The 23,855-nt window shown below is 41.9% G+C and overlaps 1 protein-coding gene and 1 long non-coding RNA gene across 4 annotated transcripts in view; one reads left to right on the forward strand and one right to left on the reverse strand.

Annotated features, from left to right (window-relative positions):
* The window catches only part of LOC139756000 (uncharacterized), a 107,765-nt gene that overhangs the window by 32,807 nt on the left and 51,103 nt on the right, over positions 1 to 23,855 (forward strand). The gene's annotated exons all lie outside the window — the stretch shown is intronic.
* The window catches only part of LOC139755999 (uncharacterized), a 91,662-nt gene that overhangs the window by 17,052 nt on the left and 50,755 nt on the right, over positions 1 to 23,855 (reverse strand). Inside the window, 2 exon segments of the mRNA XM_071674923.1 lie at positions 984 to 1,207; positions 18,196 to 18,304. Coding sequence (XP_071531024.1) covers positions 984 to 1,207; positions 18,196 to 18,304 — 333 coding nt within the window.

Here is a 23,855-nt window from a genome sequence, read left to right on the forward strand (position 1 = left end):
AAGGAGTACGAATAAGGTTGTCTCGAGGGAGAATTAAGAAAGAGGCAGGAATAGTTCAATAAAAGATGTCAAAAAACAATGGAACTTCAAGATGTGCTGTAGCAGTTATAGGTGGCACTCCCACCTGCCAGCATTTGTAAAGTACAAGACAGCATGAAATGAGTACAGCGGGATAAAAAAAGAGTGACACAGAAACTTTACAAATAGTATGGATGAGGTAGAAGAAATCTAAAACTTCCTAAATTAAATAGGAGCAAATTGTCAGTTCAAGAACAGCTAATCATGCTAAGGAATTCAGAGGGAATAATTGTAGAGGATGATATAAGGAAATGTGAGGAACTGAATGATAAGTTCAAATGTGTTTTTGTGGTGTATGATATTATTGAGAAAAGAAATTAGCTGAATTCTAAAGGATCTTGACCTTTACAAAACCTCATGCAGGTGGAGACCAGTAACACATGCTGATACACTTTAAAGACAAAAACCTGAATATACTTCTCAAGATTGAGCACCCTATCTAAAGAAGCACAGAGTGCTAACAGAGAATGTCCAATTTTAGGCAACAAAGATGGTACCAGAATTAAGAGAGCCAAGGTACAGGGAAAGGCTAGAAGAGTTTAGGGAACCTAATAACAGTCTTAAGTTTTTAACATACACTGACGATTTAGACAGAGCAGTTCTTCAAAAGATATTAGAATAGAACAACCATTGGACATAACTTGGAAATAAGCAAGAAACAAGTTAGAAATAGTGTATAAAAGTACTGTTAGAGTACATGAGATGGATAAATGAAATAGCTGAATGAAGATGGAGTACATACGAACAGCATACATAAGTTTAATAGCTTTTGGGATATTAGAGAATGTTCAAAAGATGGGGGACCTATAGATATAAGACTCCCTCATCATACAATAAAAAGAGATAATTACACAAGTAGTGTGGTTACAGACATATGAATTGATAAGGAATATGGACTGTGGTACTTGAGTAAATAAGGATGAAAGGACGAGGAGTGCTGTAAGGGCCACCACGATGCGGGAGTTGAAGTCCTCAGGGTTAAAAAAGAATGACGCGTAGGCAATAGCGATGAGGAGGGTGGTGGGGATGTACAGAGTGAGCAGGTAGAACTCATAGCGCCGAATGAACCTGACATCGACACGTAGTGTGGAGAACTCTCCCTCATTCAACGCCTCCATGGTGACCCGACCTGCCAGAGAACACACCATGCTCAAACATTCACCAGCCAGGATTAAAAATGATACAAAAATCTTGAATAAAGTTATAAAGTTTATACAAAACAGTATACTACACACATTCACACACAGAAGGAGTCACATAGGAAGTGCTCACCCTCCTTGAAGGCTCAGATTGGGGTGTCTGAATGTGTGTTGATGCAACCAGGATGAGGAGAAAGGAAAGATAGGTAGTATGTTTGAGGAAAGAAACCTGAATGAGAGGACGAGAAGGGCTGTGAGGGCCACCACAATGCAGGAGTTGAAGTCATCAGGGTTAAAGAAGAATGTGGCTCCTAAGTGAAACAAAACTCAAAGGTAAAGGGGAAGAATGGCTTGAAAACGTCTTGAGAGTAAAGTCAGGGGTTGGTGAGAGGACGAGCTAAGGAAAGAGTAGCACTTCTCCTGAAGCAAGAGTTGTGGGAGTGTGTGATAAGAGGCAAGTGTTTTAGGAGCAGCTGCATAAGTGTGTTAGCAGTTCTGGTGCATGAGACTGGGTATTGGTGAAGGGTGATTTGAATGCAAAGGTGAGTAATGTGGCAGTTGTGGGCATAACTGATGCGCATAAGGTGTTCAGTGCTGTGAATGTTAATGGTGAAAAGCTTGTGAAATTGTGTGCGTAATAAAGACTGGTGATTGGGAATGCCTAATTTAAGAAGAGATATACGCAAGTACAAGTACATGTACATGAGTAGAAGAGATAGTCAGAGGGCATTATTAGATTATGTATCAATTGATAAGTGTGTAAAAGAAAGACATTTGGATGTAAATGTGCTGAAAGGGGCAGCTGGTAGGATGTCTGATCACTGTCTTGTGGAGGCAAGAGTGAAGATTTGTAAAGGTTTTCAAAAAAGAGGAGAGAATGTCTGGGAGAAGAGAGTTGCGAGAGTAAGTGAGCTTGGAAAGGAGACTTGTGTAAAGAAATACTCTGAGAGATTGCATATAGAATGGCAAAGGTGAGAGCAAATTAAGTGAGAGGAGTGGGTAAGGAATGGGATGTATTTAGGGAAGCAGTGATGGCATGTACAAGAGATGCATGTGGCATGAGAAAGGTGGGAGGTGGGCAGATAAGAAAGAATAGTGAGTGATGGGATGCACAAGTAAAGTTGCTGAAAGAGAAAAGACAGGTATTTGAATGGTACTTACAAGGAAGGAGTGCAAGTAATTGGGGGATGGTATAAGAGAAAGTGGCAGGGGTTGAAAAAGAGAGTTGTGGTCAGATAGTATCATTAAATTTAACTTCAGGGAGAATAAAAAAGATGTTTTGGAAGGCGGTGAATGATGTGCAGAAGACGAGAGCATCGGTGAAGAGGCAAGGGGGGAAGTGATAACAGGTAGTGATAGAGTGAGGAGATGGAGTGAGTATTTTGAAGGATCATTGAATGTGTTTCATGATAGAGTGGCTGATGTAGGGTGTTTTGGTTGGGGTAGTGTGCGAAGCGAGTGGCAGATGTAGGGTGTTTTGGTTGGGGTAGTGTGCAAAGTGAGAGAGTCAGAGAGTGGTTTGGTTAAGAGAGAAGAGGTGATGAAAGCCATTTGGAAGATGAAACCTGGCAAGGCAGCAGGAGTGGATGGTATTGCAGTTGAATTTAAGAAAGGGGGTGACTGTTGTTGATTGGTTAGTAAGGATATTCATCACATGTATGGATCATGGTGAGGTGTCTAAGGATTGGCAGAATGCATGTATAGTGCCATTGTATAAAGGCAAAGGGGATAAAATTGATTGTTCAAACTATTGAGGCATAAATTTGAGTATAACTGGAAATTTGTATAGGAGGGTGTTGATTGAGTGGGTGAAGGCATGTACAGAATTTCAGATTGGGGAGGAGCAGTGTGGTTTTAGAAGTGGTAGAGGAAGTATGGATCAGGTGTTTGCTTTGAAGAATGTGAGAAATACTTAGAAAAACAGATAGATTAGTATGTGGCATTTATGGGTCTGGAGAAGGCATATGATAGGATTCACAGAGACGCTTTGTGAAAAGTATTGAGAATATATGGTGTGGGAGGTAAGCTGCTAGAAGTAGAGAAGTTTTCCTCACGGGTGTAACACGTGTACTAATAGGAAGAGAAGAGAGTGATTGGTTCCCAGAGATCGGTCTGCGGCAGGGGTGTGTGATATCACTGTGATTGTTTAATTTGTTCACGGATAGGGTGGTTAGGAAGGTAAATGCAAGAGTTTTGGAGAGAGGGGTGAGTATGCAATCTGTTGGAGATGAGAGGGCCAACAATACAGCACTGGTGGCTGATTTGATTTGAGAAACTGCAGGAGTTGGTGACTGAGTTTGGAAAAGAGTCTGAAAGGAGAAAGTTGCAAGTCAATTGAATATAGTAAGTTTATTACATTCACCAGTTGAGGGACAAGTCAATAGTTGGGATGTAAATTGAAATGGAGAAAAATTGGAGGAAGTGAACTGCTTTAGATATCTGGGAGTGGACTTGGCAGCGAATGGAACCATGGAAACAGACATGAGGCATAAGGAGGGGAGGGGGTAAAAGTTTTGCAGGTGATGTAAAATGTGTGGAATGAGACAACAGTATCTCGAACAGCAAAAATGGGTGTGTTTGAAGGTACTGTAGTTCCAATATGGTTGCAAAGCATGGGCTGTAGATAGGGATAAGCGGAGGAGGGTGGCTGTGTTGGAGGGGGTGAAGGTTCTGGGATTGTTGAAGAATGTGTGGAAGGCAAGAACATCATCTTGGAGAGCAAACATGAGTATGTTTGAAGGAATAGTGGTTCCAACAATGTTATATGGTTGCGAGACATGGGCTATAGATAGAGTTGTGCGGAGGAGGGTGGATGTGTTGGAAGTTAAATGTTTGAGGACTATATGTGGTGTGAGGTGGTTTGATCGAGTAAGTAATGAAAGGGTAAGAGATATGTGTGGTAATAAAAAGAGAGTGGTGGACAGAGCAGAAGAAGGTGTATTGAAATGGTTTGGTCACATGGAGAGAATGAATGAGGAAAGATTGACAAAGAGGATATATGTGTCAGGTGGAGGGAACAAGGAGAAGTGGGAGACCAAATTGGAGGTGGAAGGATGGAGTGAAAAAAAGATTTTGAGGGATTGGGGCCTGAACATACAGGAGGGTGAAAGGCAAACAAGGAATAGAGTGAATTGGAACAATGTGGTATACCGGGGTGGACATACTGTCAGTGGATGTGAAGTGTCTAGGGTAAACCATGGAAGGTTTTGTGGGGCCTGGATGTGGAAAGGGAGCTGTGGTTTTGGTGCATTACACATGACAGCAAGAGACTGAATGTGAACGAATGTGGCCTTTGGTGTCTTTTCCCAGTTCTACCTCACACATGAGCGGGCAAAGGGGGGTATCATTTCATGTGTGGCAGGATGGTGACGGGAATGGATGAAAGCAGCAAGCATGAATTTCTATATGTCTGTGTATGTATATGTATGTTTAAATAGAAATGTATAGGTATGTATATGTGCATGTGTGGGTGTTTATGTGGACGTGTATGTATATACATGTGGGTGGGTTGGGCCATTTTTCGTCTGTTTCCTTGTGCTAACAAGGGAGACAGCGACAAAGTATAATATATATATATATATATATATATATATATATATATATATATATATATATATATATATATATATTTATATATTTTACCAAATCATTTTCCCTAACCCTCTCACTTTGCACACCACCTCGACCAAAACACCCTATATCTGCCACTCTATCATCAAACACATTCAACAAACCTTCAAAATACTCACTCCATCTCCTTCTCACATCACCACTACTTGTTATCACCTCCCCATTTGCGCCCTTAACTGAAGTTCCCATTTGCTCCCTTGTCTTACGCACTTTATTTACCTCCTTCCAGAACATCTTTTTATTCTCCCTAAAATTTAATGATACTCTCTCACCCCAACTCTCGTTTGCCCTTTTTTTCACCTCTTGCACCTTTCTCTTGACCTCCTGTCTCTTTATTTTATACATCTCCCACTCAATTGCATTTTTTCCCTGCAAAAATCGTCCAAATGCCTCTCTCTTCTCTTTCACTAATACTCTTACTTCTTCATCCCACCACTCACTACCCTTTCTAATCAACCCATCTCCCACTCTTCTCATGCCACAAGCATCTTTTGCGCAATCCATCTCTGATTCCCTAAATACATCCCATTCCTCCCCCACTCACCTTACTTCCATTGTTCTCACCTTTTTCCATTCTGTACTCAGTCTCTCCTGGTACTTCCTCACACAAGTCTCCTTCCCAAGCTCACTTACTCTCACCACCCTCTTCACCCCAACATTCACACTTCTTTTCTGAAAACCCATACAAATCTTCACCTTAGCCTCCACAAGATAATGATCAGACATCCCTCCAGTTGCACCTCTTAGCACATTAACATCCAAAAGTCTCTCTTTCGCGCGCCTGTCAATTAACACGTAATCCAATAACGCTCTCCGGCCATCTCTCCTACTTTCATAAGTATACTTATGTATATCTCGCTTTTTAAACCAGGTATTCCCAATCACCAGTCCTTTTTCAGCACATAAATCTACAAGCTCTTCACCATTTCCATTTACAACACTGAACACCCCATGTATACCAAGTATTCCCTCAACTGCCACATTACTCACCTTTGCATTCAAATCACCCATCACTATAACCCGGTCTCGTGCATCAAAACCACTAACACACTCATTCAGCTGCTCCCAAAACACTTGCCTCTTATGATCTTTCTTCTCATGCCCAGGTGCATATGCACCAATAATCACCCATCTCTCTCCATCAACTTTCAGTTTTACCCATATTAATCGAGAATTTACTTTCTTACATTCTATCACATACTCCCACAACTCCTGTTTCAGGAGTACTGCTACTCCTTCCCTTGCTCTTGTCCTCTCACTAACCCCTGACTTTACTCCCCAGACATTCCCAAACCACTCTTCCCCTTTACCCTTGAGCTTTGCAGAAGATGAAAGCCGGCAAGGCAGCAGGTTTGGATGGTATTGCAGTGGAATTTATTAAAAAAGGGGGTGACTGTATTGTTGACTGGTTGGTAAGGTTATTTAATGTATGTATCACTCATGGTGAGGTGCCTGAGGATTGGCGGAATGCGTGCATAGTGCCATTGTACAAAGGCAAAGGGGATAAGAGTGAGTGCTCAAATTACAAAGGTATAAGTTTGTTGAGTATTCCTGGTAAATTATATGGGAGGGTATTGATTGAGAGGGTGAAGGCATGTACAGAGCATCAGATTGGGGAAGAGCAGTGTGGTTTCAGAAGTGGTAGAGGATGTGTGGATCAGGTGTTTGCTTTGAAGAATGTATGTGAGAAATACTTAGAAAAGCAAATGGATTTGTATGTAGCATTTATGGATCTGGAGAAGGCATATGATAGAGTTGATAGAGATGCTCTGTGGAAGGTATTAAGAATATATGGTGTGGGAGGCAAGTTGTTAGAAGCAGTGAAAAGTTTTTATCGAGGATGTAAGGCATGTGTACGTGTAGGAAGAGAGGAAAGTGATTGGTTCTCAGTAAATGTCGGTTTGCGGCAGGGGTGTGTGATGTCTCCATGGTTGTTTAATTTGTTTATGGATGGGGTTGTTAGGGAGGTGAATGCAAGAGTTTTGGAAAGAGGGGCAAGTATGAAGTCTGTTGGGGATGAGAGAGCTTGGGAAGTGAGTCAGTTGTTGTTCGCTGATGATACAGCGCTGGTGGCTGATTCATGTGAGAAACTGCAGAAGCTGGTGACTGAGTTTGGTAAAGTGTGTGAAAGAAGAAAGTTAAGAGTAAATGTGAATAAGAGCAAGGTTATTAGGTACAGTAGGGTTGAGGGTCAAGTCAATTGGGAGGTGAGTTTGAATGGAGAAAAACTGGAGGAAGTGAAGTGTTTTAGATATCTGGGAGTGGATCTGGCAGCGGATGGAACCATGGAATCGAAGTGGATCATAGGGTGGGGGAGGGGGCGAAAATTCTGGGAGCCTTGAAGAATGTGTGGAAGTCAAGAACATTATCTCGGAAAGCAAAAATGGGTATGTTTGAAGGAATAGTGGTTCCAACAATGTTGTATGGTTGCGAGGCGTGGGCTATGGATAGAGTGGTGCGCAGGAGGATGGATGTGCTGGAAATGAGATGTTTGAGGACAATGTGTGGTGTGAGGTGGTTTGATCGAGTAAGTAACGTAAGGGTAAGAGAGATGTGTAGAAATAAAAAGAGCATGGTTGAGAGAGCAGAAGAGGATGTTTTGAAATGGTTTGGGCACATGGAGAGAATGAGTGAGGAAAGATTGACCAAGAGGATATATGTGTCGGAGGTGGAGGGAACGAGGAGAAGAGGGAGACCAAATTGGAGGTGGAAAGATGGAGTGAAAAAGATTTTGTGTGATCGGGGCCTGAACATGCAGGACGGTGAAAGGAGGGCAAGGAATAGAGTGAATTGGAGCGATGTGGTATACCGGGGTTGACGTGCTGTCAGTGGATTGAATCAAGGCATGTGAAGCGTCTGGGGTAAACCATGGAAAGCTGTGTAGGTATGTATATTTGCGTGTGTGGACGTGTGTATATACATGTGTATGGGGGTGGGTTGGGCCATTTCTTTTGTCTGTTTCCTTGCGCTACCTCGCAAACGCGGGAGACAGCGACAAAGCAAAAAAACATATATATATATATATATATATATATATATATATATATATATATATATATATATATTATCCCTGGGGATAGGGGATTAAGAATACTTCCCACGTATTCCCTGTGTGTCGTAGAAGGCGACTAAAAGGGAAGGGAGCGGGGGGCTGGAAATCCTCTCCTCTCTTTTTTTTTTTTTTTTTTTAATTTTCCAAAAGAAGGAACAGAGAGGGCCAGGTGAGGATATTCCAAAAAAGGCCCAGTCCTCTGTTCTTAACGCTACCTCGCTAACGTGGGAAATGGCGAATAGTTTGAAAAATATATATATATATATATATATATATATATATATATATATATATATATATATATATATATATATATATATATTTTTATTCTTTTATTTTGCTTTGTCGCTGTCTCCCGCGTTTGCGAGGTAGCGCAAGGAAACAGACGAAAGAAATGGCCCAACCCCCCCCATACACATGTACATACGTCCACACACGCAAATATACATACCTACACAGCCTTCCATGGTTTACCCCAGACGCTTCACATGCCTTGATTCAATCCACTGACAGCACGTCAACCCCTGTATACCACATCGCTCCAATTCACTCTATTCCTTGCCCTCCTTTCACCCTCCTGCATGTTCAGGCCCCGATCACACAAAATCTTTTTCACTCCATCTTTCCACCTCCAATTTGGTCTCCCTCTTCTCCTCGTTCCCTCCACCTCCGACACATATATCCTCTTGGTCAATCTTTCCTCACTCATTCTCTCCATGTGCCCAAACCATTTCAAAACACCCTCTTCTGCTCTCTCAACCACGCTCTTTTTATTTCCACACATCTCTCTTACCCTTACGTTACTTACTCGATCAAACCACCTCACACCACACATTGTCCTCAAACATCTCATTTCCAGCACATCCACCCTCCTCTACACAACTTTATCTATAGCCCACGCCTCACAACCATATAACATTGTTGGAACCACTATTCCTTCAAACATACCCATTTTTGCTTTCCGAGATAATGTTCTCGACTTCCACACATTCTTTAACGTTCCCAGAACTTTCGCCCCCTCCCCCACCCTATGATTCACTTCCGCTTCCATGGTTCCATCCGCTGTCAAATCCAATCCAGATATCTAAAACACCTTACTTCCTCCAGTTTTTCTCCATTCAAACTTACCTCCCAATTGACTTGTCCCTCAACCCTACTGTACCTAATAACCTTGCTCTTATCCACATTTACTCTCAGCTTTCTTCTTTCACACACTTTACCAAACTCAGTCACCAGCTTTTGCAGTTTCTCACACGAATCAGCCACCAGCGCTGTATCATCAGCGAACAACAACTGACTCACTTCCCAAGCTCTCTCATCCCCAACAGACTTCATACTTGCTCCTCTTTCCAAAACTCTTGCATTTACCTCCCAAACAACCCCATCCATAAACAAATTAAACAACCATGGAGACATCACACACCCCTGCCGCAAACCTACATTCACTGAGAACCAATCACTTTCCTCTCTTCCTACACGTACACATACCTTACATCCTGAATAAAAACTTTTTACTGATTCTAACAACTTGCCTCCCACACCATATATTCTTAATACCTTCCACAGAGCATCTCTATCAACTCTTATCATATGCCTTCTCCAGATCCATAAATGCTACATACAAATCCATTTGCTTTTCTAAGTATTTCTCAGATACATTCTTCAAAGCAATCATCTGATCCACACATCCTCTACCACTTCTGAAACCACACTGCTCTTCCCCAATCTGATGCTCTTCACCCTCTCAATCAATACCTTCCCATATAATTTACCAGGAATACTCAACAAACTTATACCTCTGTAATTTGAGCACTTACTTTTATACCCTTTGCCTTTGTACAATGGCACTATGCAAGCATTCCACCAATCCTCAGGCACCTCACCATGAGTCATACATACATTAAATAACCTTACCAACCAGTCAACAATACAGTCACCCCCTTTTTTAATTAATTCCACTGCAATACCATCCAAACCTGCCACCTTGCCGGCTTTCATCTTCCACAAAGCTTTTACTACCTCTTCTCTGTTTACCAAATCATTTTCCTTAACCCTTTCACTTTGCACACCACCTCGACCGAAACACCCTGTATCTGCCACTCTATCATCAAATACATTTAACAAACCTTCAAAATACTCACTCCATCACTACTTGTTATCACCTCCCCATTAGACCCCTTCACTGAAGTTCCCATTTGTTCCCTTGTCTTATGCACTTTATTTACCTCCTTCCAAAACATCTTTTTATTCTCCCTAGAATTTAATGATACTCTCTCACCCCAACTCTTATTTGCCCTCTTTTTCACCTCTTGCACCTTTCTCTTGACCTCCTGCCTCTTTCTTTTATACATCTACTCATTTGCATTATTTCCCTGCAAAAATCATCCAAATGCCTCTCTTCTCTTTCACTAATGATTTTACTTCTTCATCCCACCACTCACTACCCTTTCTAATCTGCCCACCTTCCACACTTCTAATGCCACAAGCATCTTTTGAGCAAGCCATCACTGCTTCCCTAAATACATCCCCTTCCCCACTCCCCTTACCTCCTTTGTTCTCACCTTTTTCCATTCTGTACTCAGTCTCTCCTGGTACTTCCTCACACAAGTCTTCTTCCCAAGCTCACTTACTCTCACCACTCTTTTCACCCCAACATTCCCTCTTCTTTTCTGAAAACCTCTACAAATCTTCACCTTCGCCTCCACAAGATAATGATCAGACATCCCTCCAGTTGCACCTCTCAGCTCATTAACATTCAAAAGTCTCTCTTTCGTGCGCCAGTCAGTTAATACGTAATCCAATAATGCTCTCTGGCCATCTCTCTTACTTACATACATATACTTATGTATATCTCTTTTTAAACCAGGTATTCCCAATCACTAGTCCTTTTTCAGCACATAAATCTACAAGCTCTTCACCATTTCCATTTACAACACTGAACACCCCATGTACACCAGTTATTCCCTCAACTGCCACATTACTCACCTTTGCATTCAAATCACCCATCACTATAACCTGGTCTCATGCATCAAAACTACTAACACACTCACTCATCTGCTCCCAGAACACTTGCCTCTCATCATCTTTCTTCTCATGCCCAGGTACATATGCACCAATAATCACCCATCTCTCCATCCACTTTCAGTTTTACCCATATCAATCTAGAGTTTACTTTCTTACACTCTATCACATACTCCCATCACTCCTGTTTCAGGAGTAGTGCTACTCCATCCCTTGCTCTTGTCCTGTCACTAACCCCTGACTTTACTCCCAAGACATTCCCAAACCACTCTTCTCCTTTACCCATGAGCTTCGTTTCACTCAAGAGCCAAAACATCCAGGTTCCTTTCCTCAAACATACTACTTATCTCTCCTTTTTTCTCATCTTGGTCACATCCAAACACATTTAGACACCCCAATCTGAGCCTTCGAGGAGAATGAGCACTCCCCACATGACTCCTTCTTCTGTTTCCCCTTTTAGAAAGTTAAAATACAAGGAGGGGATGGTTTCCAGCCCCCCAATCCCGTCCCCTTTAGTCACCTTCTACAACACGTGGATAATGATGATGGAGAGAGATGGGTGATTATTGGTGCATATGCACCTGGGCATGAGAAGAAAGATCATGAGAGGCAAGTGTTTTGGGAGCAGCTAAATGAGTGTGTTAGTGGTTTTGATGCACAAGACTGGGTTATAGTGATGGGTGATATGAATGCAAAGGTGAGTATTGTGGCAGTTGAGGGAATAATTGGTATACATGGAGTGTTCAGTGTTGTAAATGGAAATGGTGAAGAGCGTGTAGATTTATGTGCTGAAAAAGGACTGGTGATTGGGAATACCTGGTTTAAAAAGTGAGATATACATAAGTATACGTATGTAAGTAGGAGAGATGGCCAGAGAGCGTTATTGGATTACGTGTTAATTGATAGACGCACGAAAGAGAGACTTTTGGATGTTAATATGCTGAGAGGTGCAACTGGAGGGATGTCTGATCATTATCTTGTGGAGGCGAAGGTGAAGATTTGTGGGGGTTTTCAGAAAAGAAGAGAGAATGTTGGGGTGAAGAGAGTGGTGAGAGTAAGCGAGCTTGGGAAGGAGACTTGTTTGAGGAAGTACCAGGAGAGACTGAGTACAGAATGGAAAAAGGTGAGAACAAAGGAGGTAAGGGGAGTGGGGGAGGAATGGGATGTATTTAGGGAAGCAGTGATGGCTTGCGCAAAAGATGCATGTGGCACGAGAAGCGTGGGAGGTGGGTTGATTAGAAAAGGTAGTGAGTGGTGGGATGAAGAAGTAAGATTATTAGTGAAAGAGAAGAGAGAGGCATTTGGACGATTTTTGCAGGGAAAAAATGCAAATGAGTGGGAGAGGTATAAAAGAAAGAGGCAGGAGGTCAAGAGAAAAGTGCAAGAGGTGAAAAAGAGGGCAAATGAGAGTTGGGGTGAGAGAGTATCATTAAATTTCAGGGAGAATAAAAAGATGTTTTGGAAGGAGGTAAATAAAGTGCATAAGACATGGGAGCAAATGGGAACTTCAGTGAAGGGGGCTAATGGGGAGGCGATAACAAGTAGTGGTGATGTGAGAAGGAGATGGAGTGAGTATTTTGAAGGTTTGTTGAATGTATTTGATGATAGAGTGGCAGATATAGGGTGTTTTGGTCAAGGTGGTGTGCAAAGTGGCAGGGTTAGGGAAAATGATTTGGTAAATAGAGAAGAGGTAGTAAAAGCTTTATGGAAGATGAAAGCTGGGAAGGCAGCAGGTTTGGATGGTATTGCAGTGGAATTTATTAAAAAAGGGGGTGACTGTATTGTTGACTGGTTGGTAAGGTTATTTAATGTATGTATGATTCATGGTGAGGTGCCTGAGGATTGGCGGAATGCTTGCATAGTGCCATTGTACAAAGGCAAAGGGGATAAGAGTGAGTGCTCAAATTACAGAGGTATAAGTTTGTTGAGTATTCCTGATAAATTATATGGGAGGGTATTGATTGAGAGGGTGAAGGCATGTACAGAGCATCAGATTGGGGAAGAGCAGTGTGGTTTCAGAAGTGGTAGAGGATGTGTGGATCAGGTGTTTGCTTTGAAGAATGTATGTGAGAAATACTTAGAAAAACAAATGGATTTGTATGTAGCATTTATGGATCTGGAGAAGGCATATTATAGAGTTGATAAAGATGCTCTGCGGAAGGTTTTAAGAATATATGGTGTGGGAGGCAATTTGTTAGAAGCAGTGAAAAGTTTTTATCGAGGATGTAAGGCATGTGTACGTGTAGGAAGAGAGGAAAGTGATTGGTTCTCAGTGAATGTAGGTTTGTGGCAGGGGTGTGTGATGTCTCTATGGTTGTTTAATTTGTTTATGGATGTGGTTGTTAGGGAGAGGAATGCAAGAGTTTTGGAAAGAGGGGCAAGTATGCAGTCTGTTGTGGATGAGAGAGCTTGGGAAGTGCGTCAGTTGTTGTTCGCTGATGATACAGCGCTGGTGGCTGATTCATGTGAGAAACTGCAGAAGCTGGTGACTGAGTTTGGTAAAGTGTGTGAAAGAAGAAAGTTAAGAGTAAATGTGAATAAGAGCAAGGTTATTAGGTACAGTAGGGTTGAGGGTCAAGTCAATTGGGAGGTAAGTTTGAATGGAGAAAAACTGGAGGAAGTAAAGTGTTTTAGATATCTGGGAGTGGATCTGGCAGCGGATGGAACCATGGAAGCAGAAGTGAATCATAGGGTGGGGGAGGAGGCGAAAATTCTGGGAGCATTGAAGAATGTTTGGAAGTCGAGAACATTATCTCAGAAAGCAAAAATGGGTATGTTTGAAGGAATAGTGGTTCCAACAATGTTGTATGGTTGCGAGGCGTGGGCTATGGATAGAGTTGTGCGCAGGAGGGTGGATGTGCTGGAAATGAGATGTTTGAGGACAATATGTGGTGTGAGGTGGTTTGATCGAGTAAGTAATGTAGGGGTAAGAGAGATGTGTGGAAATGAAAAGAGTGTGGTTGAGAGAGCAGAGGAGGTTGTTTTGAAATGGTTTGGTCACTTGGAGATAATGAGTGAGGAAAGATTGACAAAGAGGATATATTTGTCAGAGGTGGAGGGAACGAGGAGAAGTGGGAGACCAAATTTTAGGTGGAAAGATAGAGTGAAAAAGATTTTGAGTGATCGGGGCCTGAACATGCAGGAGGGTGAAAGGTGTGCAAGGAATAGAGTGAATTGGAACGTTGTGGTATACCAGGGTCGACGTGCTGTCAATGGATTGAACCAGGGCATGTGAAGCGTCTGGGGTAACCTATGGAAAGTTCTGTGGGGCCTAGATGTGGAAAGGGAGCTGTGGTTTCGGTGCATTATTGCATGACAGCTAGAGACTGAGTGTGAACGAATGGGGCCTTCAGTGTCTTTTCCTAGCGCTACCTCGCACACATGAGGGGGGAGGGGGTTGTTATTCTATGTGTGGCTGGGTGGTGATGGGAACAAATAAAGGCATACAGTATGAATTATGTACATGTGTATATATGTATATGTCTGTGTGTGTATATATATGTGTACATTAAGATGTATAGGTATGTATATTTGCATGTGTGGACGTGTATGTATACATGTGTATGTGGGTGGGTTGGGCCATTCTTTCGTCTGTTTCCTTGCGCTACCTCGCAAACGCAGGAGACAGCGACAAAGCAAAAAAAAATATATATATATATATATATATATATATATATATATATATATATATATATATATATATGAATGCAAGAATTTTGGAAAGGGGCAAGTATGCAGTCTGTTGTGGTGGAGAGAACTTGAGAAGTGAGTCGGTTGTTGTTAGGTGATGATACATGGTTTACCCCAGACGCTTCACATGTCCTGGTTCAATCTATTCACAGCACGTTGACCCCGGTGTACCACATCGTTCCAATTCGCCCTATTCCTTGCACACCTTTCACCCTCCTGTATGTTCAGGCCCCGATTGCTCAAAATCTTTTTCACTCCATCCTTCTACCTCCAGTTTGGTCTCCCACTTCTCCTTCTTCCCTCCCCCTTTGACACATATATCCTCTTCGTCAGTCTTTCCTCACTCACTCTCTATATGTCCACACCATTTCAACACGCCCTCTCCTGCTCTCTCAACAATTGTCTTTTTATTTCCACACATCTCTCTTACCCTTACATTACCTACTTGATCAAACCACCTCACACTACATATTATCCTAAAACATTTCATTTCCAACACACCCACCCCCCTCCATACAATCCTATCTATAGCCCATGTCTCGCAACCATATTACATTATTGGAACTATTATTTCTTCAAACATATGTATTTTTGCTCTCTGAGATAACATTCTTTGCTTGCATACATTCTTCAACCTTTGTCCCCTCCCCACCCTGTGACTCACTTCTGCTTCCATGGTTCCATCGGTTGCTAAATCGACTCCCAGATATCTACAACACCACTTCCTCCAATTTTTCTCCATTCAAACTTACATCCCAATTTACTTGTCCCTCAGCCTTACTTAATAAAATAATAACCTTGCTCTTATTCACATTTACTCTCAGCTTTCTCCTTTCACACACTTTTCCAAACTCAGTCACAAACCTCTGCAGTTTCATACTCGAATCAGCCACAGGAGTTGTATCATCAGCAAACAACAACCAGCTCACTTCCCAGGCCCTCTCATCCACAACAGATTGCACACTTGCCCCTCTCATCCACAACAGACTGCATACTTACCCCTCTCTCCATAACTTGCATTTACCTCCCTAACTACCCCATCCATAAACAAATTAAACAGCCATGGAGACATCACACACCCCCGCCGCAGACCGACATTCAATGGGAACCAATCACTCTCCTCTCTTCCTACTCGTACACATCCTTACATCCTTGGTAAAAACTTTTCACTGCTTCTAGCAACTTACCTCCCACACCATATGCCTTCTCCAAATCCATAAATGCTACAAACAAATTCATTTGTTTTTCTAAGTATTTCTCCCACACATTCTTCAAAGCAAACACCTGATCCACACATCCTCTACCACTTCTGAAACCACACTGCTCTTCCCCAGTCTGATGCTCTGTACATGCCTTCACTCTCTCAATCAATACCCTCCCATATAATTTCCAAGGAATACTCAACAGACTTATACCTCTGTAGTTTGAAAACTCATCTTTATCCCCTTTGCCTTTGTACAGTGGCACTATGCATGCATTCCGCAATCCTGTGGCACTTCACCATAGTCCATACATACACTGAATATCCCTACCAACCAATCAGCAACACAGTCATCTCCTTTGTTAATAAATTTCACTGCAATACCTTGCTGGATTTCATCTGTAAAGCTTTCACTACCTCCTCTCTCTTTACCAAATCATTCTCCCTGACCCCTCTCACCTCGTACAACACCCTGACCAAAACACCCTACATCTGCCACTCCATCATCAAACACATTCAGCAAACCTTCAAAATACTCACTCCATCACTGTCTGTTATCACTTCGCCACTTGCTCCTTTCACTGATGTTCCTATTTTTTCCTCTTGTCTTACACGCGTTATATACCACCTTCCAAAACATCTTTTTATTCTCCCTAAAATTCAATAATACTTTCTCACCCCAACTCTCATTTGCCCTCTTTTTCAACTCTTGCACCTTTCTCTTGACCTCTTGTCACTTTCTTTTATACATCTCCCAGTCATTTGCACTACTTACCTGCACATATCATCCAAACACCTCTCTTTTCTCTTTCACTAATAATCTTACCTCTTCATCCCACCACTCACTATTTCCAGTCTGCCCACTTCCAACCTTTCTCATACCACATGCATCTTTTGTGCAAGCCGTCAGTGCTTCCCTAAATTCATCCCATTCCTCACCCATTCCCCTCACATCATTTGCTCTCACCTCTTGCCATTCTACAACTGGTCATGAGAAGAAAGATCATGAGAGGCAAGTGTTCTGAGAGCATTTGAGTGAGTTTATTAGCAGCTTTGATGAACAAGACTGGGTTATAGTGATGGGTGATTTAAATGCAAAGGTGAGTAATGTGGCAATTCAGAGTATAATTGGTGTACATGGGGTGTTCAGTGTTGTGAATGGAAATGATGAAGAGCTTGTGGATTTGTGTGCTGAAAAAAACGACTGGTGATTGGGAATACCTAGTTTAAGCAGAGAGGTATACATAAGCATACGTATGTGAGTAGGAGAGATGGTCAAAGGGCATTATTTAGGGAAGTAGTGATGGCTTGCACAAAAGATGCATGTGGTATGAGAAAGGTGGAAGATGAGCAGATTAGAAAGGGTAGTGAGTGGTGGGATGAAGTAAAGTTGTTAGTGAAAGAGAAGAGAGAGGTGTTTGGATGATACAAGGAAGAAGTGCAAATGACTGGGAGATGTATAAAAGAAAGCGACAGGGGGTCAAGAGGAAGGTGCAAGGGTTGAAAAAGAGGGCAAATGAGAGTAGGGTTGAGAGAGTATTATTAAACTTTAGGGAGGATAAAAAGATGTTTTGGAAGGAGGCAAATAACATGCATAAGACAAGAGAACAAATGGAAACATTGGTGAAGGGGGCAAGGGTTGAAGTAATAACAAGTAGTGATGAAGTTAGAAAGGGTGTAGTGAGTATTTTGAAGGTTTGGTGAATGTGTTTGATGATAGAGTGGCAGATGTAGGGTGTTTTGTCGGGGTAGTGTGCGAAGTGAGAGGTGCAAAACACCCAACATCTGTCACTCTATCATCAAACTCATTCAACAAACCTTCAAAATGCTCACTTCATCACTACCTGTTATCACTTCCCCCCTTGCCCCCCTTCACCAATGTTCCCATTTGTTTCCCTATCTTTCATATGTTATTCACCTCCTTCCAAAATATCTCTTTATTCTCCCTAAAGTTTAATGATACTCTCACCCCAAATCTCATTTGCCCTCTTCCTCTTCACCTCCTGCCACTTTCTTTAATACATTTCCCAGTCATCTACATTCCTTCCTTGTATCGTCCAAATGCCTCTCTTTTCTCTTTTGCTAACAACTTTACTTCTTCATCCCACCACTCACTACCCTTTCTTATATGCCCACCTCCCACCTTCCTCATGCCACATGCATCTTTTGCACATGCCATCACTGATTCCCTAAATACATCCCATTTCTCACCCACTCCTTTCATGTCATTTGCTCTCACCTTTTGCCATTCTTCACTCAGTCTCACACACCATCAGGTGATGAAAGAGTGTACAAGTTTAATGAGAAACATCTCACTTAAAAGGATGTTTATCACTGCCATTCAAAGAAACCTTATTATATAAAAAAAATTCTTCTTTGGTTACCAATGGTGTACTCGATGAGATCCTTGGGACCAGAGTAGTTGGCAACAGTGGGAACAAGGACCATGTATGAGGCAGCAGCTGACACAAGTGTGAAGTGGAGGGAGCACACCTGCACAAGATCATTATGTTAGGATCATACTGTGGACTAATGCTGTGTATGTCTTAGTTGATGATAAATTTGTTTGACTTTGCAGAAGGAAGACAAAAAACAACAATAAATGTCATTACTCCAAACAGCACAACCAAAAGAAAATACAAATAAACAATGTCAGCATGTGCTGTGCTTCATATTTTATTCTGAAGTTCAACTAACCGTAAAACACATTAAGAAGAAATCATCTTTTAAATACTTTAAATCACTGCATAATTCTGTACTTACATAAACCACCTAAAACTTCTTATAAAAGAGAGAGAGAGAGCAAGAGAGTACAAACAACAATGAGGCTAAAAAAGTTGTGTAAGGTTACTATCAAGAACGCAGCTTAGCATCTGTAGAAGCTGATGGTACTACCAGCTGTAACCTGGTTTTAAAATCCCAACAGGTTTATATTTATGTGACCTCATAGTCATGGATTACTCTGTACATATTCTGGTGATGGGAGATCACCTGTATCTCCCACTCTGTGGTCACAGCTCAACTGTATGTGTCATTTGTTGGTCATAACTTGGCTGCATTTTTTTTTTGTGTGTGTGTGTGTGTGTGGAGGCTCCAGCCATGTACAAAAGTCCACATCAAGGAGTAAGTGAAAAACCCATCCTCTAAAATGTGCCAGGTCTTAGTTATTGGGAAAAATATGAGACAGTCAAGAGTTCCAAAGCTTCCTGATGTATGGAACAAAATAAAATGGCCCTCCCTTGAGTTGCCAATGATCATACAGCAATCATGTGACACAGAAGCCTGCCTTAGTTGTCTATATCACTTGTGAATCACGTTTGCATATGTTACCTGGTGGCTTGGTCAAAAATACTGGGGGACTGGGTGTTTGCATCAGTTATTAAAGAAAATAAAAAGGCCTCGACAGCAAAAAGTTTTTCTGAGTTGATGATAAATACATTTTTCAGGCATTATTTTATGAGAATGGCCTATTTTCTGAGTACTGGGTTCTAATTATTGTTAATAATGTTTAAAATGGTGAAACCTATATAACCTTCATGCAAAGACAAGACCATGCCTAATTTGTCAGTTAAAGATACCTCTTACTCAAGCAAGGATAAGTCAAGTTTTGCCCCTGCCTAAGCTGCAGGCCAGCTGATCTGTGTATGTCGCCTAAATGTTGTCAGTCCTATGTATGTGAACTGGTTGTTAAAGGTCACTTAACCTGTATATGTCACCTTAGGGTTGAAGGCTAGTTAACCTGGGTACATCACCTGGTGGTTGAAGGTCAGATAACTAGTAGTTGAAGACCAGGTAACCTGTTTATATCACCTGATGATTGCTGTTGCCCTATGAATGTCATCTGGTGGTTGAATGCCACTTAGCTTGTGTATGTGACCTTGTGGTTGAAGACCAGTTAACCTGTGTCATCCAATGGTTGCCTTTGTCCTATGTACTTCAATGGAAGTAAGGGGAGTGGGGGAGGAATGGGATGTATTTAGGGAATCAGTGATGGATTGCGCAAAAGATGCTTGTGGCATGAGAAGAGTGGGAGGTGGGTTGATTAGAAAGGGTAGTGAGTGGTGGGATGAAGAAGTAAGAGTATTAGTGAAAGAGAAGAGAGAGGCATTTGGACGATTTTTGCAGGGAAAAAATGCAATTGAGTGGGAGATGTATAAAAGAAAGAGACAGGAGGTCAAGAGAAAGATGCAAGAGGTGAAAAAAAGGGCAAATGAGAGTTGGGGTGAGAGAGTATCATTAAATTTTAGGGAGAATAAAAAGATGTTCTGGAAGGAGGTAAATAAAGTGCGTAAGACAAGGGAGCAAATGGGAACTTCAGTGAAGGGCGCAAATGGGGAGGTGATAACAAGTAGTGGTGATGTGAGAAGGAGATGGAGTGAGTATTTTGAAGGTTTGTTGAATGTGTTTGATGATAGAGTGGCAGATATAGGGTGTTTTGGTCGAGGTGGTGTGCAAAGTGAGAGGGTTAGGGAAAATGATTTGGTAAACAGAGATGAGGTACTAAAAGCTTTGCGGAAGATGAAAGCCGGCAAGGCAGCGGGTTTGGATGGTATTGCAGTGGAATTTATTAAAAAAAGGGGGTGACTGTATTGTTGACTGGTTGGTAAGGTTATTTAATGTATGTATGACTCATGGTGAGGTGCCTGAGGATTGGCGGAATGCGTGCATAGTGCCATTGTACAAAGGCAAAGGGGATAAGAGTGAGTGCTCAAATTACAGAGGTATAAGTTTGTTAAGTATTCCTGGTAAATTATATGGGAGGGTATTGATTGAGAGGGTGAAGGCATGTACAGAGCATCAGACTGGGGAAGAGCAGTGTGGTTTCAGAAGTGGTAGAGGATGTGTGGATCAGGTGTTTGCTTTGAAGAATGTATGTGAGAAATACTTAGAAAAGCAAATGGATTTGTATGTAGCATTTATGGATCTGGAGAAGGCATATGATAGAGTTGATAGAGATGCTCTGTGGAAGGTATTAAGAATATATGGTGTGGGAGGCAAGTTGTTAGAAGCAGTGAAAAGTTTTTATCGAGGATGTAAGGCATGTGTACGTGTAGGGAGAGAGGAAAGTGATTGGTTCTCAGTGAATGTAGGTTTGCGGCAGGGGTGTGTGATGTCTCCATGGTTGTTTAATTTGTTTATGGATGGGGTTGTTAGGGAGGTGAATGCAAGAGTTTTGGAAAGAGGGGCAAGTATGAAGTCTGTTGGGGATGAGAGAGCTTGGGAAGTGAGTCAGTTGCTCTTCGCTGATGATACAGTGCTGGTGGCTGATTCATGTGAGAAACTGCAGAAGCTGGTGACTGAGTTTGGTAAAGTGTGTGAAAGAAGAAAGTTAAGAGTAACTGTGAATAAGAGCAAGGTTATTAGGTACAGTAGGGTTGAGGGTCAATTCAATTGGGAGGTGAGTTTGAATGGAGAAAAACTGGAGGAAGTGAAGTGTTTTAGATATCTGGGAGTGGATCTGGCAGCGGATGGAACCATGGAAGCGGAAGTGGATCATAGGGTGGGGGAGGGGGCGAAAATTCTGGGAGCCTTGAAAAATGTGTGGAAGTCGAGAACATTATCTCAGAAAGCAAAAATGGGTATGTTTGAAGGAATAGTGGTTCCAACAATGTTGTATGGTTGCGAGGCGTGGGCTATGGATAGAGTTGTGCGCAGGAGGATGGATGTGCTGGAAATGAGATGTTTGAGGACAATGTGTGGTGTGAGGTGGTTTGATCGAGTAAGTAACGTAAGGGTAAGAGAGATGTGTGGAAATAAAAAGAGCGTGGTTGAGAGAGCAGAAGAGGGTGTTTTGAAATGGTTTGGGCACATGGAGAGAATGAGTGAGGAAAGATTGACCAAGAGGATATATGTGTCGGAGGTGGAGGGAACGAGGAGAAGAGGGAGACCAAATTGGAGGTGGAAAGATGGAGTGAAAAAGATTTTGTGTGATCGGGGCCTGAACATGCAGGAGGGTGAAAGGAGGGCAAGGAATAGAGTGAATTGGAGTGATGTGGTATACCAGGGTTGATGTGCTGTCAGTGGATTGAATCAAGGCATGTGAAGCGTCTGGGGTAAACCATGGAAAGCTGTGTAGGTATGTATATTTGCGTGTGTGGACGTATGTATATACATGTGTATGGGGGTGGGTTGGGCCATTTCTTTCGTCTGTTTCCTTGCGCTACCTCGCAAATGCGGGAGACAAAAAAAAAAAAAAAAAACTTCACCTAGTGATTGATTGAAGACCTGTTGCCCCGTGCATGTCACCTAAATGTTGCTACTGTCCTGTGTATGTCACCTAATGGCTGAAGGCCAGTTAACCTGTATATGTCAACTGGTGGCCATGGTCATTTCACCTGTTTATATAACAATAACAACCTGTAGTTGTCGCTCATTTGTATATATCGCCTGAAGATGTCATCTGAACTCGTCTACATTACCTGGTGGTCATACCTCTCGTGTGTGTCAGCTGGAGGTCAAGATTAACCTATGTATGTCAACTGTTGTTTGCAGTCAACAAATGTATCACTGACTGATGTGCATCCTAAGCAGATACAAAGCTATGAAGATAGGACACAGTGAAAGAAGGTCGGGATATGACTATAATCTCAAAGGAAACAAGCTACATGAATGTGTGTGAAAGGAACTTCAGGGTCAGCATAAGTACCCAACCTATCACCAGACTGCCACATTAGGTTTGTGTCAAAAAGACATAATTAACTGGTTATCAAAACTGCACATAAGTGCATGGTTTAAAAAATGTTTGATAGATTATTCAAAAGTTTATTTATTTCTTTTTTTTTGCATACTATTCGCCATTTCCCGCATTAGCAAGGTAGTGTTAAGAACAGGACTGAGCCTTTGAGGGAATATCCTCACTTGGCCCCCCTCCTCTGTTCCTTCTTTTGGAAAACTAAAAATGAGAGGGGAGGATTTCCAGCCCCCCCACTTAAAGAAAAATAAGTCTAATAAAAAGAGCTCAAAAGAAATGGTTTGGGAAATAAGAGAGCTGAGTTACATAGAGTGGTTGAGCCTATAATATATCTGCTTACCATGGAAGAGAGAACAAAGTGAGACTTTATTACAATCTTCAAGTATCTAAATCAGTCTTGACAGTCAACTGTTCTTTGAAAGACAAAAAGATTGACCAATGATAAGTCACAGCAAGAAACCTACATGGCATGTTTTATTGGTATGGAGAGATGCATTATGTAACAAGAAAAATAATTAGTATTATGGAAAAATCCTTGAGTGTCAGTTACCCACATAACACCAAGTGGAAAGATATGGTCCTAGCATGTTTGCTGGAATGCCCTAAGTTAATTAGAGGCTAATGACAATTTGTGGAACTGCTGATCATGGCTTTCCTTGAAAATCACCTGCAAATGATTGCCAACTTGTATATATTTAGCAGTGGACACACACCTGTTCCTCTTACCTGACAATAATGATTCAACTGGGCAACTGTTAGCTGTGATTTGTATGTACATTTTAGCCCATTTTAGAGTTGTAACTAACTTGATTACATTTTCTTATATTTTTTTTTTTTTTTTTTTTATACTTTGTCGCTGTCTCCCGCATTTGCGAGGTAGCGCAAGGAAACAGACGAAAGAAATGGCCCAACCCCCCCCCCATACACATGTATATACATACGTCCACACACGCAAATATACATACGTACACAGCTTTCCATGGTTTACCCCAGACGCTTCACATGCCTTGATTCAATCCACTGACAGCACGTCAACCCCGGTATACCACATCGCTCCAATTCACTCTATTCCTTGCCCTCCTTTCACCCTCCTGCATGTTCAGGCCCCGATCACACAAAATCTTTTTCACTCCATCTTTCCACCTCCAATTTGGTCTCCCTCTTCTCCTCGTTCCCTCCACCTCCGACACATATATCCTCTTGGTCAATCTTTCCTCACTCATTCTCTCCATGTGCCCAAACCACTTCAAAACACCTTCTTCTGCTCTCTCAACCACGCTCTTTTTATTTCCACACATTTCTCTTACCCTTACGTTACTCACTCGATCAAACCACCTCACACCACACATTGTC

The sequence above is a fragment of the Panulirus ornatus genome, chromosome 20 (genome assembly GCF_036320965.1).
Source record: "Panulirus ornatus isolate Po-2019 chromosome 20, ASM3632096v1, whole genome shotgun sequence".
Lineage (NCBI taxonomy): Eukaryota > Metazoa > Arthropoda > Malacostraca > Decapoda > Palinuridae > Panulirus > Panulirus ornatus.